This window comes from Cydia splendana, chromosome 26 (genome assembly GCF_910591565.1).
Source record: "Cydia splendana chromosome 26, ilCydSple1.2, whole genome shotgun sequence".
Lineage (NCBI taxonomy): Eukaryota > Metazoa > Arthropoda > Insecta > Lepidoptera > Tortricidae > Cydia > Cydia splendana.
In genome coordinates this window covers 8324721-8341460 of record NC_085985.1, presented here as the reverse complement: position 1 = coordinate 8341460, position 16740 = coordinate 8324721, and the positions used below count along the sequence as shown (strand labels likewise).

At 37.4% G+C, this 16740-nt stretch overlaps 2 protein-coding genes and 1 non-coding gene across 3 annotated transcripts; all 3 read left to right on the top strand.

Moving 5' to 3' along the window:
- The first annotated feature begins 568 nt into the window (after nucleotides 1-568).
- LOC134803605 (U6 spliceosomal RNA) lies at nucleotides 569-671 on the top strand. Its single transcript, XR_010146002.1, has one exon. It is a non-coding gene; the product is annotated as a U6 spliceosomal RNA (small nuclear RNA).
- Nucleotides 672-5206: 4535 nt separating this feature from the next.
- LOC134803582 (uncharacterized) lies at nucleotides 5207-14490 on the top strand. Its single transcript, XM_063776383.1, has 9 exons — nucleotides 5207-5428; nucleotides 5860-6001; nucleotides 8394-8459; nucleotides 9338-9400; nucleotides 10081-10293; nucleotides 11604-11675; nucleotides 13712-13780; nucleotides 14145-14341; nucleotides 14443-14490. The coding sequence occupies exons 1-9, from the start codon at nucleotides 5300-5302 to the stop codon at nucleotides 14488-14490; spliced, it is 999 nt and encodes a 332-aa protein (XP_063632453.1). The 5' UTR covers nucleotides 5207-5299.
- On the top strand, nucleotides 14311-15846 carry LOC134803120 (putative zinc finger protein 66). Its single transcript, XM_063775829.1, has one exon. It carries the CDS (start codon nucleotides 14501-14503, stop codon nucleotides 15455-15457), a length of 957 nt encoding a protein of 318 aa, XP_063631899.1. The 5' UTR covers nucleotides 14311-14500; the 3' UTR covers nucleotides 15458-15846.
- The last annotated feature ends 894 nt before the right edge of the window (nucleotides 15847-16740 follow it).

The window sequence follows — 16740 nt, the reverse complement described above, 5'->3', positions numbered from 1 at the left end:
TGTGCAAGTGTTTTCAAAGGCTGCCTGCGCGCACCGTGGCTATGCCAATGAAAATACTAAAACACATGTTAGAAAACACATCGAGCTGGTAAAGCGTGCACGTGTCATCATTATAATTTAATTTTATACCTACATTAAGTCTCTTCAGAGTCTTGTTAGTTTAAATCTTTGTGTGTGTGTATAATAACGGTTGAAATTATAATACTTAAATGGTGATCTGTGGAGGCATACCCTTCAATTTTCAAGTGATTTGTGTTTTCGAATACGAAAGGATCGGATCGTTAATACGTGTTACGTAGAACCTACGTATGAAGGTAGAAGCTTATATACGTGTAGGTTTTATCTGTCCAAGTATCTATCAGCAATTTGTCTTTTTATCCCGTTCCGGGTTAATATAATATTTATTGCAAAATTTATTTTTTGGTAATAAACTTGCTGATAAATAATGTGTACCCGCTTAGGAGTCGACGAAGCCCCGCTTCGCGGGGCTTCTATTTCCGCTCTGAGGGACACAAGGTAACGAACAAACCTACATCGCAAACATTGCATTTATTTTTGTGGAAAGTGAGTATTCGGCAGTACATAAACTTAAATCTGACTAAACATAGAGAGAGATTAGCATGGCTCTGCGCAAGAATGACATGCGAAATCGTGAAGTATTTCACTCTTTATCTGCCAAATTATATCTCTCCAAAAAAAAAAAAAAGGTTAAAATGTAGGTAGGTACCTACTTAAATAAATAACTTAGCAGGTACTTACAGCCTAAAAAGGTTAAGGAAAGAACTCTTACATGTAGTTGCTATATGTGCTTGTGTTATTTTGGAATTGAATAATTTGATTATTAATTCTATACGTAACTACATACAAGAGGGTCAATTCTTAAGCCTACCTACCTACCTACATAAATAGTACACTTGTAAACGTTTCAAATAAAATCGGAAGCCTGTGATTTGGAAAGGCATTAACGATACGGGAATCTTTAGATTGATTCATTGACGAAGACGCATGGTTTGGTTCATATTGTCAAATTATATTAGTTAACTGTAGAGTTAAAGTTTAGTTTTGGCAAATCTGCGCGTCACCGTGAATGACACTCTCTAAAAGTGCTTGTTAAAGCCTGCTTAAAGCCTTTCACCTTGTCGAGCAAGGAACCCGCAACTAAGGGAATATTACCCACAGGGTATTTGATTTGAATGATATTCTTAAACCTACGTCTGTTATGGTTCCACCTGCGTGAGGTGTGCCTAAGAGAATCTTTTATTCGTTCACAAACTAACGTCATGTTATTTGTGATAAAACCAATATATTATGTACCTATCTAAGCCTGCGCAAGGCTGCCATGTTTCCACCTGCGTAAGGTGTGCCAAAGAATCTTTGATTCGTTCACAAACTGACGTCAAGTTATTGATGATGATATTATAACCTATGTAAGCCTGCGCAAGGCATGTCAGACATATTCACAGAAATATAAATGATATGGTTATAACACAAGCGAGCGAGTAGGCCACAATCAGAAAAATATTACAAAGATGAATTTGTAAATATCTCCTCTTAGAGAAAGTAAAAAGGGTTTAAAATAATGTTTTGGGTAAAAATCAGTCGAAATAGGCAAGGCTTCGTTATTAGAGTTTTCATTTCTGTCTACCAATCTATTCTAAGGGTCCCGAACACCCTGTTGGCTAAACCCAAAACTGGGCTAATTAACTGTGGTAAAAGTGAAAACTACTTACTATTTACAATAACATTTCTAAAATCATAAAAGGTAAAAAATAACCTAAGATTCCAGGCCTATTTCGACTCATTTTTATTTTAAAGATAATAAAATCTTTGCAACCTAATATATAAATATAATTGTGGTCTGGAGACGCTAAGCCTCATAACTTGGGCGGCATAGATAATACTAAGAAATTTAGTCGCTGAATTTCGACTATAAGCCCAGGCAGAATATTGATAATTAGAATAAGGAGTGGTCAATCCTCCAAGGTCCAGATAATCTGTGGACTCTAATTAAATCAGGCTCGGTAAGCTCACGACACGACAGAGCTTACGATTCCATTCTGAAATAAGCTATGTTTACAATATATATTACTCATAGTGTGAAACAAACAGCCTGCTCAAGGTGTACAAAAGGTCCGTTTAACGGCCCTATGAATATCTAAAAACCTTTGAAGTCTAGGCCTGCTAAGGCAGACTAGAAATAAATACATATGATCCCAATGTAAGAGCAGCTCACAGTTGCATAAATTATATTTGCCTCGAGAGCACTAGTCTTTCAGTTAACATGTTTACGAGTACCTACTACCTACCTATGTACACGATATGACCAAGGTTACCTACCTATTTAATTATTATATCCCGGACTGCCATGGTATGGGAAATTATTATGTGCTGGCGGTGCTGCACAAGCATGTTTGAAATAAAATATACAAAACTGGCCTAACGGGCGTTTATGAATTATGTATTTTACACCCTTATGTCTGTATTGTGACCCTGGAAGTTTTAAACCACCTGTATCGTAAATGCTCCCATGCACGGATTAAGTTTATTATAAACTACCCATGCCCTAACCTCAAGGGCAAGTGCTTCTATGCACGGACCAGATACTGTTACCACTTAATTCACTTATCATGACTTGTCATAGTTTGATACTACACGTTTAACAAATTTAAGAACGTGGAATGTACCCACTACAAAAGGTTTTTAAAAACAGTGACTGAATGGTTTGCACGAGAGGTTCTAGCACAACTTCTAGCACAACCCTCTAGTTCTCAATTTATATAAAATTATAGCATTGTGATACTGTTCGCTTGCACAATAAAATAGAGAAACAGGAGCACGCCTTGCGAAAAGGCGAAGCTATTTTGAAACGCCAAACTTTCAAAAATGGATTGAAATATATAAATATGTCTTTGGTGTGGAACATGTACACCCAAACAAATGCAGTCATTTATTATATGTTGGCAAAACTCTGCCAAAGTATTAGTCTGTCTGAACAGCGTTACCTGAAGGCATCAATGCACATGAATCTCTTGAAACATGGTGGATTAATTAATTTACACCCCGCCTGTGTCTTGCTCTTACCAAATCCACAAGTTAAGGACCTCAACCTATCTAGGTACCCTTCTTGCCCGAGACCTGAAAAAATGTTCACAACAATCTCATGCAGTCAAGTGTCGGAAAACTAGGTCCACACACTTAGCGCTACTGTGAATATATATCTAAAAAGTCTGTAGACTGCCTTCCAAGAGGCGGGATGCTAATAGACTAGCCTATATAGTAGGCCAGAGATATAGTATTCAAAAGCACACTGATCCAAATCCAGTAATATTATATGTATTTCAAAATATAAAATAATTGACAATTCGGCGTATATTTGATATCAAAAAGTTACAATTATCCTTAGTTCATAAGGAGGATAAGTATACATAAATATCAAATAGATTCGACAAAGTGTTGACTCTAGCATTGGATGAAATAGGTCCCTCTTAAAGGGCCTCTGCGCTGTTGGCTTTGGGCCCACGGGTGCCCGGCAAAAGGTCGGGGACCCCATGGTCCGCACAGTTATTGCAAATAATGTATGATCACTAAATAAACACACAAATTTGCATTTTGGTTAAAAACACATATGCGATGAGCTAAGGTTTCGAATTAAGTACCTTATTCTTAATAATTTACACACTGGAAAGAGGAAACTGAATATTCAGAATTAAGCAATGCTATGCATGGTTTACATAAATTAAACCACTTTAGCGTTCAGAACCAATCAAGCTTATGCCTACTAGTAGGCACCAGATAAGGTAAACTACTCTTACTGCATATATAGAAATTAATGAGTACAATTAAGGTCACTTGATGATAGCTAAACATGAATATAAGCAGAATGAGCCGGCACCTTTACAAATATAATTGATAAGGTTCTGTGGCATTTCTATATTAACCATTTGAACGCCAAGAGCACCAAAAAGCGTCATAACTAGGCGTGCCCACATGAGTGTTATGTTATGGCTTAAGCTCTCAAAGTAACCTTCACAATTTTAAGTAAGGTTTGTTTAGATACATTAGCTCGCGTTCGCGTTAGTAAAGCGTACAAAGGATTAAATGCATTTTTATAGCTATAACCAAGTACCTATATAGCTCACACTGACTCACAGTCATTAAAGGAATTCAGTAATTCCCTATGACATTTTAGTAAGTAGGTACCCAATATTAACTTTGTGGGTAGTGATAGTGAATTATAACGAATATTTAAAATATTCGTCTACTTAATCCCGAGGGATTCTGGAAATAAGAAAGGTCTTGTCCTTGTTATATTCCTGCAACTGCTTACTTTACTAGATAATTATTATCAAATTTGTTAATAATTGGGAGTTATAAAATAATAAGAACTACTCGAGTACTTTATGATTTTATTCTTTTCATACTTGAATTACATCACTCCTTATCACAGATGTTGTATGCTCCTTGAAGAGTAGACTGACTTATCTCATCTTCTTTTACCTAGTTTTCACATACATATAATTAAGTATAGCACCATTGTGGTGACTCATTTTTTCTCTTTGAACATTTATAAGTACATTAAGTACGTATATGAAATGTAAAGTTAGTAACATAATATAATGGTATATCAAATTGTATGCTTTACATAATACCTCTCTCCTCACAGGTGTTAAAATAAAGGGTGTACTACATAATTAATTAAACACTCGTAATATAATAATATTACATATACATAATAAGTACATGTATGATCACATTGGCTTGGCGTCTTCCCACCACCAGGCGATAACAAACACGTCTCAATATTATTCTTAGGTTTCGAATATCGGTACAGTTGTTTAATGACAGCGTTTTACACAAAAATAAAACGCTAATTAAATAACTTACCATATTCGAAACCTAAAGTTTTAATCCTGCCTGGTGTAAATATGTATAATTTTGAGACAATGACTTGGAAATTTGTTTTGGCGGTAACTGTCAAACACCTGTCAAAACCAACTGCTCTGTGGTGGGAATGTGAGAGAGAGAGAGGGACGTATATGCTAGAAAAGGACAATACGACCGACAACACAATGTTGCCATTCTCAATATTATTCTTAGGTTTCGAATATGGTAAGTTATTTAATTAGCGTTTTATTTTTGTGTAAAACGCTGTCATTGTCACTGACTTATGTCAATGTCATTTCAATGATGTTGAATAGTTGTTGATTGTTGACTTGGAAATTGGTCTAAAAAGAGCTATTGTTTCATAATATATAAATTAATATAAAATCGGTAAAGAACGTAAAAAGCAACTAATGTGATGGAATTGACAAACCAGTGCCACTGCTGCCTGCAGCGGCCTCCGGCGAAAGATTTGTGTACACCGTACACGCGTTTCGGCATAACGGAAATATACTCGGTCATGATTGAAGAATGCTTTGTAATCAATGTAAGTAATAATATTAAGCAGGTAGGGTCTTACCCTACCCTAGGTGGGTAGGGTAAGACCTCAATTTGGTGCGCTGCGAAGCCACCTGGCACTAAATCGTGCAGAATGGAAGAAGAGGACAGGGAAGGCCGGCCCCAAGTAAATGGGATAAGGTTTGGAAAGAAGAAGATTATCTTAGTAGGTACAGACCCTTGCAGTTTGTTTACAATTATTGGTTCTATAATCAAAGATTTACAGTTTGAACGTTTTGCATTTGTCGGAGGTAAATCTTAGAACTTAAATACAAGATTAAGTCCCGTTGTGCAATTTAATAATGTACAGATCACATAGAATAATGTATGAATCTTGTGTGCTAAGAATATAGAGTAATATAGAGATAATGAAATCATGTATGGCATGATGTAGTCAGTGACTTGTGTAACTTTTTGCAGCTAACATCATGTGACGATGGCAAGAGTGGTATCTGCGAGGTGTGTCTGGGGCGGCTGCGGGAGGCGTGCCTCTTCAAGTTGCAGGTGCAGCACTGCCAGGCCGAGCTGCAAATGGGATTCGAGAGAAAACTGAGTGTCAAAGGTACATATTAAGCTTTGATATCAAGATACAGCCATGCCACAGTAGATCAATGCCATGCGTGAGAAGCAAAAAAACGGAGCTTCTCTATTTGTTTGGCTTTTAAGTAAGTAAGTAACACTTACTGTACGGAAGAGAAGAATACAGGTACACTGGCGTTTAAAAGTGCATGGACATGTGTCAACCGTAATATTAAGGCATTATGGCCGACAGCTACTCCCACACTTTTGAACGCCACTGTACACCAGATAGAACATAAATATAGTACAAGGGCGAATTTATCCCTAAGAGGGATCTCTTCCAGTTAACCTAAAGGTACCTAAGGAGTAATTAAAAGCTGTAAGGTGCAGCGGGGCAATATTGACTGGGGTAATTTCAACTGATCGAAATATCTTCCATGTTTTACATTATTAACTTGAGTCACACACAACACATCTTTTTCGCTATCTGGACATGTATGGCACTCTAGTTAATTATGTAAAACATGGAAGATATTTCGATTAGTTGAAATTACGCTAGAGTCGAAATTAGCCCACTGCACCTTACCTAGAGTTTTATGTTTATGTGGGTGAATCAACAATTTTTTGACACTTATTGTCATGGTTACATTCTCCGGGTCACTCTTTAAACCATGGTTTACATTTCTTCTAAAAATTAGCTCCTGGCTGATGGGACAGAATAACATTAAGACATAGTGATTCGCATCCGGACGCCTTCACCCAGAGAGGGATCCATATAAACAAATAAAATAACTTGATCGAAAACACATAGCTGAACTAAAAGAAGGAATATGGAAGAAGAGGCTTTAATAATAATTAGGGACCCGCCACCGTAGCTGTTCACTGAATGACATATTTTTATTTATTTAAAACTATTATTACCTCAGGTTAGCCCGTAATGATGAATACATAGAATTACTCCGTAAGAACTTGGAAGAAAACTTAAAATATTATAGGCACACCTGTAGTGATGTTGATTTCAGTGTTTTTATAGTAATGTATGCTCTCAAAAAAGCACCATTTGGTGAATTGGAATTGCTGATGAAGGCTGTTGAATGACAAATGACGTAATACTGAAATTTATTATTGCTTATATCAGGCAGATTCTTTTGGCAAATGTTTGGTGCCAGCAAGTCATTATGTGGTTATAGTCTGTATCTTTATGTATTTTATCTACACACATATCATAAACTCTCTATGATACCTTCAAAATCCGTAAATAATGGCCCACATTACGATAAACTGTTTTGTTACATCAAATTTCTTATCTGTGAAAATGTGGTAATAGCTTCATTACTATATCAAAATCGATTTGGTAATGACATTCAAATTTCGAACATCTCTGGAAAAAAAGGCAATTTGATTTGACCCCTATTCTAATATCAGTCGAGATGACGTTTTATTCGAAATCAAATGACAATTGCATACAATATTGACAAATCTCGCTTGTAAGTTGGTATCGGACGATATGGTAATCGACCCCGACTCTAGTTTGTCTTTGAATTAAAAAAAAACTACGGATGCGTGACATGCGTGAAAAAAGTTTTCATTTGCCGCCATTTGACGTACAGTTTATCTTTTAATTAGTTTGTAAGTAAAAAATAATTTGTTTTGTTGTTTTTAAAGTAACTATAACAAAAGTTTCGTGTAAAATGTACGATAAAGATATTTCGGAGACGCCATCTCATATCCGCGAGTTCCGCCAGAGAGGAAAGTGCCCCAATGTCGGCTGTAATATGAGGTTAGTGAATATATCATAGAAAGTTTATAATATGTGTGTAGATAAAGCAGTGTATGTAACTGTACATAATTAGGCATTAAAACACTCGTGTGATACTATTATGAAACTCATTTCATTCGTTTCATAAACCCACACTCGTATTTTAATGCCTTTCATTATGTAGCAGTCACATAAACTACTATAAATAAAACTAAATGTCAGGAAAGGAAAGTCAGGTCGTTCAGTGACCGATCCAGGCGGTTTTGTATTTGGTTGTTTAAGCAATAAATTTCATAACTACCAGAAAATGTACAAATTATTTGTTTACTTTTATTTAAATACCTAAAGATACAGAGTATAGTTATCACTTATTAAGGCATCGTTACTTCCTCTAAGAACAAATTAAATGACATTCTATGGAAATATTTTAATTTCTGTTTTCGTTACTTTCGTTTTCCATATCAAGGAAAGAGGTTCATTACGGATATTTTGGGCAAATACCGCGAATAACGTTGGAACCGTTTCTGGCGGTCTAGCATAAGTTGCATTCTCGCGCGCGAGTGCATACTTGAAGTCGCGCTTGATGTATGGAGTCGCGCGCGAGGACGCAACTCATGCTAGCAGGTCAGGTGTTTACTTTAGAGATTTGTTTTAAACCTACCGTGTTATATTTTAGACGAAGAAGCCTTAGATGAACTATCTTCATATGGCGCGTACAGCGACTCTCCCGAGCCTTCTTTATGTAAGTATCTTGTATGCTATTCAGAATTTAGTAGAATGAATTGACAGAAATTATAATAAAAGAAAACGAGCGCTACTTAGCAGTAAGATATGCAGTCTACATGTACAATTATGCCATCTTCATTATGCCAGGTTCTTCCTAAATTGGAAACTCTATAGCGTAAGTATTGAACAACCAATTTAGCTAGGACCCTAAATGGCGCAACAATCTCGGAGCGTGATGGACTGATGGTACCATTGTACATACTCAATATTATTTGATATTGTATCAGTTGCTCACGTGTGAATAAAGACACCCAAGCAAACTGGCTCCTTCCGCCAAGATTAAAATTTCCCTCAGAGTTGATAAAAACTATCCCCATTCCAAATTTCATCTATATCTGTTTAGCAGTTTATGTGATAATAATAAAATAAATATTATAGGACATTCTTACACGAATTGACTAAGCCCCACGGTAAGCTCATGAAGGCTTGTGTTGTGGGTACTCAGACGATACTTAAATAAAAAAAAAACAACCATGACTCAGGAACAAATATCTGTGTCAGCACAAAAATAAATACCCTTACCGGGATTCGAACCCGAGACCATCGGCTTCATAGGCAGAGTCACTACCCACTAGGCCAGACCGGTCGTCATGTCGCCAGTTTATGTGTGAAGAGGTAACAGATAGGCAGGTACTTTCGTATTGATAATATTAGTAGGGGTAGCGACCCTAAAATGAGGAGGAGGGTAAATGAAATAGAGGAGGAGGCTAAATTAAAATGAGGAGGTGGTTAAATGAAAATGAAGAGGAGGGTAATGAAAACGAGAAGGTATAAATCATCATCAAAACACTCTCGTAAACAACGTCAGTTCAGTGTGTGTATTATTGTGTTCAGCTTCAGACGAGGAGCCCCTGGGTCCGTCGTGTAAAGATGAGCCGCGGGACGAACATCTGTTACGTAAGTATACACAATAGTGTCAATAAATATATTGAATTAATGTTAAGTTCAGTAAATACAATAGTCTACTCCGTCTATACAAATCCTTATGCTACAAAATTGTTTTAAAATAATATAGTATTACTGCAATGTTCTGCCGCCAGAGTGCAGCACTCATTTGTTTAGTAAACTAAAGAGTAACTTATACGTACTAGGCCTTAAACAGTTTTATGACAAGTTTTTACTATGACATTGATGCATCAAGGCAGCTTGTTTACAGGTGGCCTACCGCGAAACGCGAAAATGGAAATTACGTTATCTGCCTCTCTATCGATCGAATAAGCAAGAGTGATAGAGAGGCAGAAACCGAACTTTCGATTGTCGTGTTTCACGGTAGGGTAGATTGAGTTAGAGACGCGCAAAGTTTTGCGTAATATTCCCTATTCATGAAACATCTCGACCAAGTACAGAGTTTACTGTTATATTTACTTCAAAAACAATAACCTATCCCATTCAAAAAAACTTAAGAGATATAGAGAATCTATTTGTAGCTAAAATTCATCAAATGTTATTACTTAGTTATAGTGGAGGAGCACAAGAGATTTTTTGTAGCTACTCCAGTGTGTCAGATTTGGAACTGCCTTAACCACTTTTAGCGTCTATGTTGTGGACAGATGGACAGACAAAATGTGATGTTTCAGTGTCTTTACCCGGCGGCGAGTACAGAGTTGGGCCAGAGCCTCTGTCCTCGCGCGTCATTCAGCAGCTTTCGCTAGGGTGCTCCGTGAGGCTCGAGCGCCTCCGCGACCCTGCCAAGCCGTGTCCCGTGACGTCACACCGCGAGCCGAGCCCCGCGAGGAGTGTGCAGGACGAGCCCGGTCACACCGCCGCCGAGGAACAAGCCTGCAAGTCGGGTAGGTACAGTCCAGGAATGTTGCGGATTGCAGATTTTTTGACATCCGCGGATGCGGATGCGGATATTTAAAGACTCACATCCGCGGATGCGGATGTCAAGATTAGGTACTGAAAAAACGTCAAATATTACATTTTTAGTAATTTTTATTGAAAAAAAACGAAACGTTTAGTATTTGAGCAAGGATATAGGTGCGTTATATTTAATAAACAGTAACTTGGCCGACTTTTCTGGATCTAGACGATTTCGTTATAGGTAATGACGAAATTACCTAGCACTTACGCCGCCACTAAGACGTTCCTGTACCGACTTGTTCGACATCCGCATCCGTATGGTGCGTATGATGCGGAGCTTCCGCATCGATTTTATGCGGATGCGGATGTTGAAAATAATGTGGAAGTTCCGCGGATGCGGATACAAATATTCGCAACATCCCTGGTATGTACACTCAGCAGCAGAAGTAGCTAAGCGGGCCAGGTGTTCAAAATGATCTTGACGCGACTTTATTGTTAAAAGAATAAGAGCGTGTCAAGGTCATTTTGAACACCTCGCCCGCTTAGCAACTTTTGCTGCTGACTACTCGCCGACACACACAACACTAGTTTAATAATTAAACTTTAATCACGCATTCCGACATACAAGAAGAAGAAATTTATAAGCCAAAGGACCCCGGACCTAAAGTATGGAAAATGTGGTTTCAGTTAAATATCTTGAGATCTTGATATGTTATAGATTTCAGAGTCCTGAACAAAAGTCTCTATGGGTGCTACCACTGTTTCCGAGTTCCTTTCAGAGTTTCGACTGATTTTGTACTGGATTTAACTGAAACCACATTTTCCATACTTTAGGTCCGGGGTCCTTTTCTACCCAACCATCCTGTGTTATTAATTTTGTACCAAAATGGCAGATTAGCTGGAATAACTTGGGGTAAGTATGTGGTCTATATACAAATAACAACTAGACAAACTAGACATACTGTTTTCGCTCAGGAATAGGTTTCTTAATCTGACGATTACAATGAAAATCTGGTTTCGCACAGTCACATTAGGAAAATATATTAAGTATGCAACTTCAAAAACTTCAAAACTTCAAGATTTATTCAGCAAATAGGCCACAAGGGCACTTTTACACGCCAAACGTTACGATTATTAATTCAATTTTTTGTTTTTAATTATTTCGACGATCATGATAGAAATTCGTATTTTTTGACGTCAATGCAAACTCATTATGTAATTGTCTTTCATGAAATAGATTATCTTATCTAATCTAAACTAGTGATATAAGTAATAAATGTTAATATTTTTGTTTCAGATGTAAAATCATCGATTAAACCAGAGCCTTGTGATGACGACGTGGGAGATGAGCAGCTGCTAGATGCGTCATGTAAGTCCCTAATCCTCACCACAGAATAAATAATAGTACTACCGTACAGAAAGGAAACTTCTTAAAAAGCGCTGGTGGCCTAGCGGTAAGAGCGTGCGACTTTCAATCCGGGGTTCAAACCCCGGCTCGTACCAATGAGTTTTTCGGAACTTCTGTACGAAATATCATTTGATATTTACCAGTTGCTTTTCGATGAAGGAAAACATCGTGAGGAAACCGGACTAATCTCAATAAGGCCTAGTTTCCCCTCTGGGTTGAAAGGTCAGTTGGCAGTCGCTTTCGTAAAAACTAGTGCGTACGTCAAATCATGGGATTAGTTGTCAAGCGGACCCCAGGCTCCCGTGAGCCGTGGCAAAATGCCGGGATAACGCGAGGAAGAAGAAGAAGACCGTACAGAAAGGAAACTTCCTACAAAACCGAAGTTTGACAGCGGTGTATGGCAATGGCACTATCCCTTTCGGCTATTTATACTCAGTAACTTTAGGTTTTTAAATAAAAGTAAACAAAATCTACCCTCAAATGACTCCATGAGCCAGTTGAGGGTAGAAGAAAACATTACACGATCAAATAATGTAGGTTAGTCAGGTCGTTAAGTGACTGATCCAGGTGGTGTTGTAATTGGTCTGTTAACCTATAAATATTATAACTACCCGAAAATGTACAAATTGTTTGTTTACTTTTATTTAAATACCTAAAGATACAGAGTATAGGGTTGTCAAAATGCAAGCCATTATCTTATCTGTGGTCGTGCACGCAAAGGGACGTCACGTTGTGTCAACCATAATAATTGCTCGGAGCAATGCTGAGCCGAACGGAGCCGAGTTTGCCCGAAGGGAGGAGTTTCGCACCCCTGTCCTTACAGTGTACGATAAGGCCGTGTACTAGGGTGTTGCTTATTTCGTCGAAGTAAAAATTTTCTATGTCTCACCCGCTTAATTTATTCTATTTGACTAAAAAACAAATGTGGATTTTTTTCAGAATTTTCAATTACGTTTTAGGGGTTGCTGCCGTTAAACTGCACATTAATACACCCTGAACCGTTGCCTCATAAAAAAAAACGTGAAAAAAAAAATCTTGTACAAAGGATCCAAATTTTCTAAATTCGGTAGAGACCCCTAAAACGAAATTAAAAATTCTGAAATAAATCCACATTTATTTTTCAGTGAAAGGGAATAATTTAAGGGGGTGGGGTTTTAGTGAAAGAGAATAATTACACAAACGAATTCCGACGTTCAACGATCGCGGTAGACCCGTTTGTGTCATTAAATATGTGTATAAAACGCGAGAGTTTAAAGTATTAAGTATATCATATCGTAATATATATATATATATATATATATATATATTAAGGACATGTTTTACACAAATTGACTAAGCCCCACGGTAAGCTCAAGAAGGCTTGTGTTGTGGGTACTCAGACAACGATATATATAATATGTATATAAATACTTAAATACATAGAAAACAACCATGACTCAGGAACAAATATCTGTATCATCATACAAATAAATGCCCTTACCAGGATTCGAACCTGGGACCATCGGCTTCATAGGCAGGGTCACTACCCACTAGGCCAGACCGGTCGTCAGAATGTTAATATTAGGTCATTACCTATGAAATTGGCGTTTTGTTCGGAGAATTTCAACGAAACACGAATTTCCATACAATTAATTTTGCGGATATTTTTTTGATGGCTAATTCAAACCAAACAAAATTTTTCCAGTAATTTTTGACACCTTTAAGGTATGTTTTCAATATCTCCATTTCTTGAAAATTGGTACCATTAGAAAAATATAAGTAATTTTAATACTCGAACCGACAGCACATGAAAAGACCTATTTTCAAGGCTTAATTCTGAACACTTAACAATAAAAAATAACAATTAATTGTATGTAAAATCGTTGTTTATTGAGTGCACTGTAGTTTTATTGTAATTGTGTATGTACTTTTGTAAAAAAAAAAAAACTAGGATCAGACTTATATCTATGAACAAAAACGCCAATTTCATAGGTAAGGACCTAATATATTTGTTTTAGTTGTAAAATCACCGATGAAATCAGAGCCTAATGATGCCGTGGGAGATGAGCAGCTGCTTGATGCGTCATGTAAGTTTATCCTAACATGCAATATGTCCGTGTATATATTGTAGAGCCATAACAGCTTGTCACATACTTTTATGCAGCCTCCGAACCGAAGAGTAACGTATTATTCCAGGTGACTGTACAACTAATACAACTATACTCTGTATCTTTAGGTATTTAAATAAAAGAAAACACAGTCTACCCTCAAATGGCTCCTAAAGCCAGTTGATGGTAGATGAAAACATTACATGATCAAATAATGTAGGTTAAAGTCAGGTCGTTCAGTGACTGATCCAGGCGGTTTTGTATTTGGTTGGTTAACCAATAAATGTTATAAGTATTTATTTAAATACCTAAATTATATTCAATATTTTGTTTTTCTGTCCAGCGGTGGCTGTAGAGTTTCCGCCGGCGCAGCCTGACGCCCGCGCGAGCCGAGCCGAGCTCGAGCGTCGCCACGCCTCGGCGCCCGCGCGGGCGACTCCCGTGACGTCACACGAGCCGACTCCAGCGACGAGTGTGACGTCACACGAGCCGACTCCAGCGACGAGTGTGACGTCACACGAGCCGACTCCAGCGACGAGTGTGACGTTGCCCGTTGCCACCCGCCAACCAGCCCACACACACCAGCCTAGCTTAATCGGACATATAATTAACACAGACACTGATGCAGTGTATTCATGCAGAATCTGCCCACAAAAGTTCTCAAACAAAACTCTCCGCAAACAACATGAATACACTCACATGGAACTATACATTTGCGATATGTGTAATATGAAATTCAGGGTGAAATCAGTTTTAATCAGACATATTTATAACATACATATGAAGATAAATGCCTTGTGCAAAGTTTGCAACAAAATTTTTGACAAAGCGTACTTAAAGAAACATCAAAGACTTCACACTGGTGACAAACCATACAAATGTAAGGTATGTGGTAAGAAATTTGCACTTGTTGAATATTTACGTTTACACAAAAGAGTTCACACTGGTGAAAACCCATACAAGTGTGAAGAATGTAACAAACAATTCAAATATAGAAGTGGGCTTAACAGGCACATAAAAAAGCACACTGGAGACAAAAGATATAGGTGTGATGAATGCGGCAAACGTTTTATACAAAAGAGCACTTTAACTGAACACAAAAGAGTTCACACAGGTGAGAAATTATATAAGTGTGATGAATGTGACATGTTATTTGGATATAGGAAAACTTTAAAAAAACATAAAATAATTCATGTTCGAGGTGATATTTACAGCTGCAACTTTTGCGATGAGAAATTTCCACAAATAATACTTTTAAATAAACATAAAAATAAGCACGTCGGAGAGAAAGCGTACGGCTGCGAAGAATGTGACAAGAGATTTAAAAGAAAAGATCTATTAGATTTGCATAAAATAACGCACAAAGGAGACAGACCATACACCTGTGACAAGTGTGGCAAGCAATTTAAACGAAAACATAATTTATATCAACATGAAAAAAATCACGCAGAAAAATCTCACAGTTGTAATGAATGTAACAAGAAATTCACACACAAGCATCAGTTAGAAGCTCATGTTAGAACTCACACTAAAGAAAAAGCATTTGTTTGTGAAAAATGTGGCGCGCGATTCGCTCAAAATTATATTTTACAGAAACATAAAAAAAAACATTCTGAGAAGATACCCGTGACTGCGAGGAAAATAACTAAGAGTTAAAATATTAAAAGAAATAAGTATAACAAACATGCTGTCAATCAATCTCCAGAAGAGAACTAACGGGAGAAGATGACGTCAGTGGCGGTTCCTGGGTCAAATCCACTGGTTTTTTTGAAGTGAAAACTTCTTTAGCGGCGCTGTGCACTTTTGTGATGGGGAAAAAATGTTAAACTCGCGAGGGCGTAAGACGTAAGACGGACACGTGACCTGATCGAAAAACTGTTACAATGTCATTGAGTTTTCAGTTCTGCCGGCACTCCCGGAGTGCAACCCGTTGTTTTTTTTCTTTAATTAATTGACGTGTGTACAGTTTTATGTTTTATTAGTTTTAGGTGTGTGTGTGATTTTATTTTTATGTTTTTGACATGTACGTTTTTTACCGTATTAAACGCTCTGAATCTGAATCTTGTTTTGGATAAAAAGTGTAACGTGTGCTATGATTTGTAATCAGTATTGTCCAGTAAAGACTGCGAGTTGATTAACGTATTTCATTGAAAGCCCTCATCATCCACGATTGAAGGTCCTGATGTGCTTTCAATAGTATAGTCGACTGTAAAAATATGGGTGTACATTGTACAAATCATCTCAAAAATATGTCCCATAACTCTTATGTCAGTGAATTAAGAACTATGGGACATATTTTAGAGTAAGTTGTCCACATCCATATTTTTACAGTTGACTGTATGATACGCTCAGGATTCACGACGCGTTTGGCGTCGAGACGCTTGGTTCGTGGTGCAGAGGCGCGCATATGCTCCGCAAGGCGATCGGCAAACGGCTGAGGGAGGCAACGGGCGACCCCCGCGCGGGCAGCTTTCTCGCGCAATGATATATAGCAATCCAGCGCGGGAACGCTGCATGCGTGTTGGGCACCCTCGCGAGGGCACCAAATTTTGAAAGGTATATTTAATTTTTCGTTTTAGTTATTTTAATTGTGGCTAGTTTTAGTTTTATATTCCTGTTCATGTCCTTTAATAATTTATATTAATATTTTTTTATTATAGAGTATATTACAAATATGTTCCAACAAAATCTAAAAATAATTAGAAAACATAATAGAGTAAGACCAAGAAAAGTCTGCAGCTATTTTGATAGCCCACGCAGTGCAAATGTTATTTTTAACGTCAAACGTCTATGAAATTATGACGTATAAATAAAATAACACTTGCACTCCCTGGGCTATCAAAATCGTTGCAGGCTTTTCTTGGCCTAACTCTATTTTGTTTGTAAAGATTACACCATTCATAATATGAATTCTTTTAGAATGCCTGCAATTTATAATG

What these genes read in the sequence shown, in the direction of transcription:
- LOC134803582 (XM_063776383.1), top strand. Translation starts at nt 5,300, where the DNA reads ATGGAATTGACAAACCAGTGCCACTGCTGCCTGCAGCGGCCTCCGGCG. An exon ending in AAGAATGCTTTGTAATCAAT is followed by an intron (nt 5,429 to 5,859) that starts GTAAGTAATAAT and finishes AACTTTTTGCAG; the next exon opens with CTAACATCATGTGACGATGG. An exon ending in AGCCGACTCCAGCGACGAGT is followed by an intron (nt 14,342 to 14,442) that starts GTGACGTTGCCC and finishes GTATTCATGCAG; the next exon opens with AATCTGCCCACAAAAGTTCT.
- LOC134803120 (XM_063775829.1), top strand. Translation starts at nt 14,501, where the DNA reads ATGGAACTATACATTTGCGATATGTGTAATATGAAATTCAGGGTGAAA.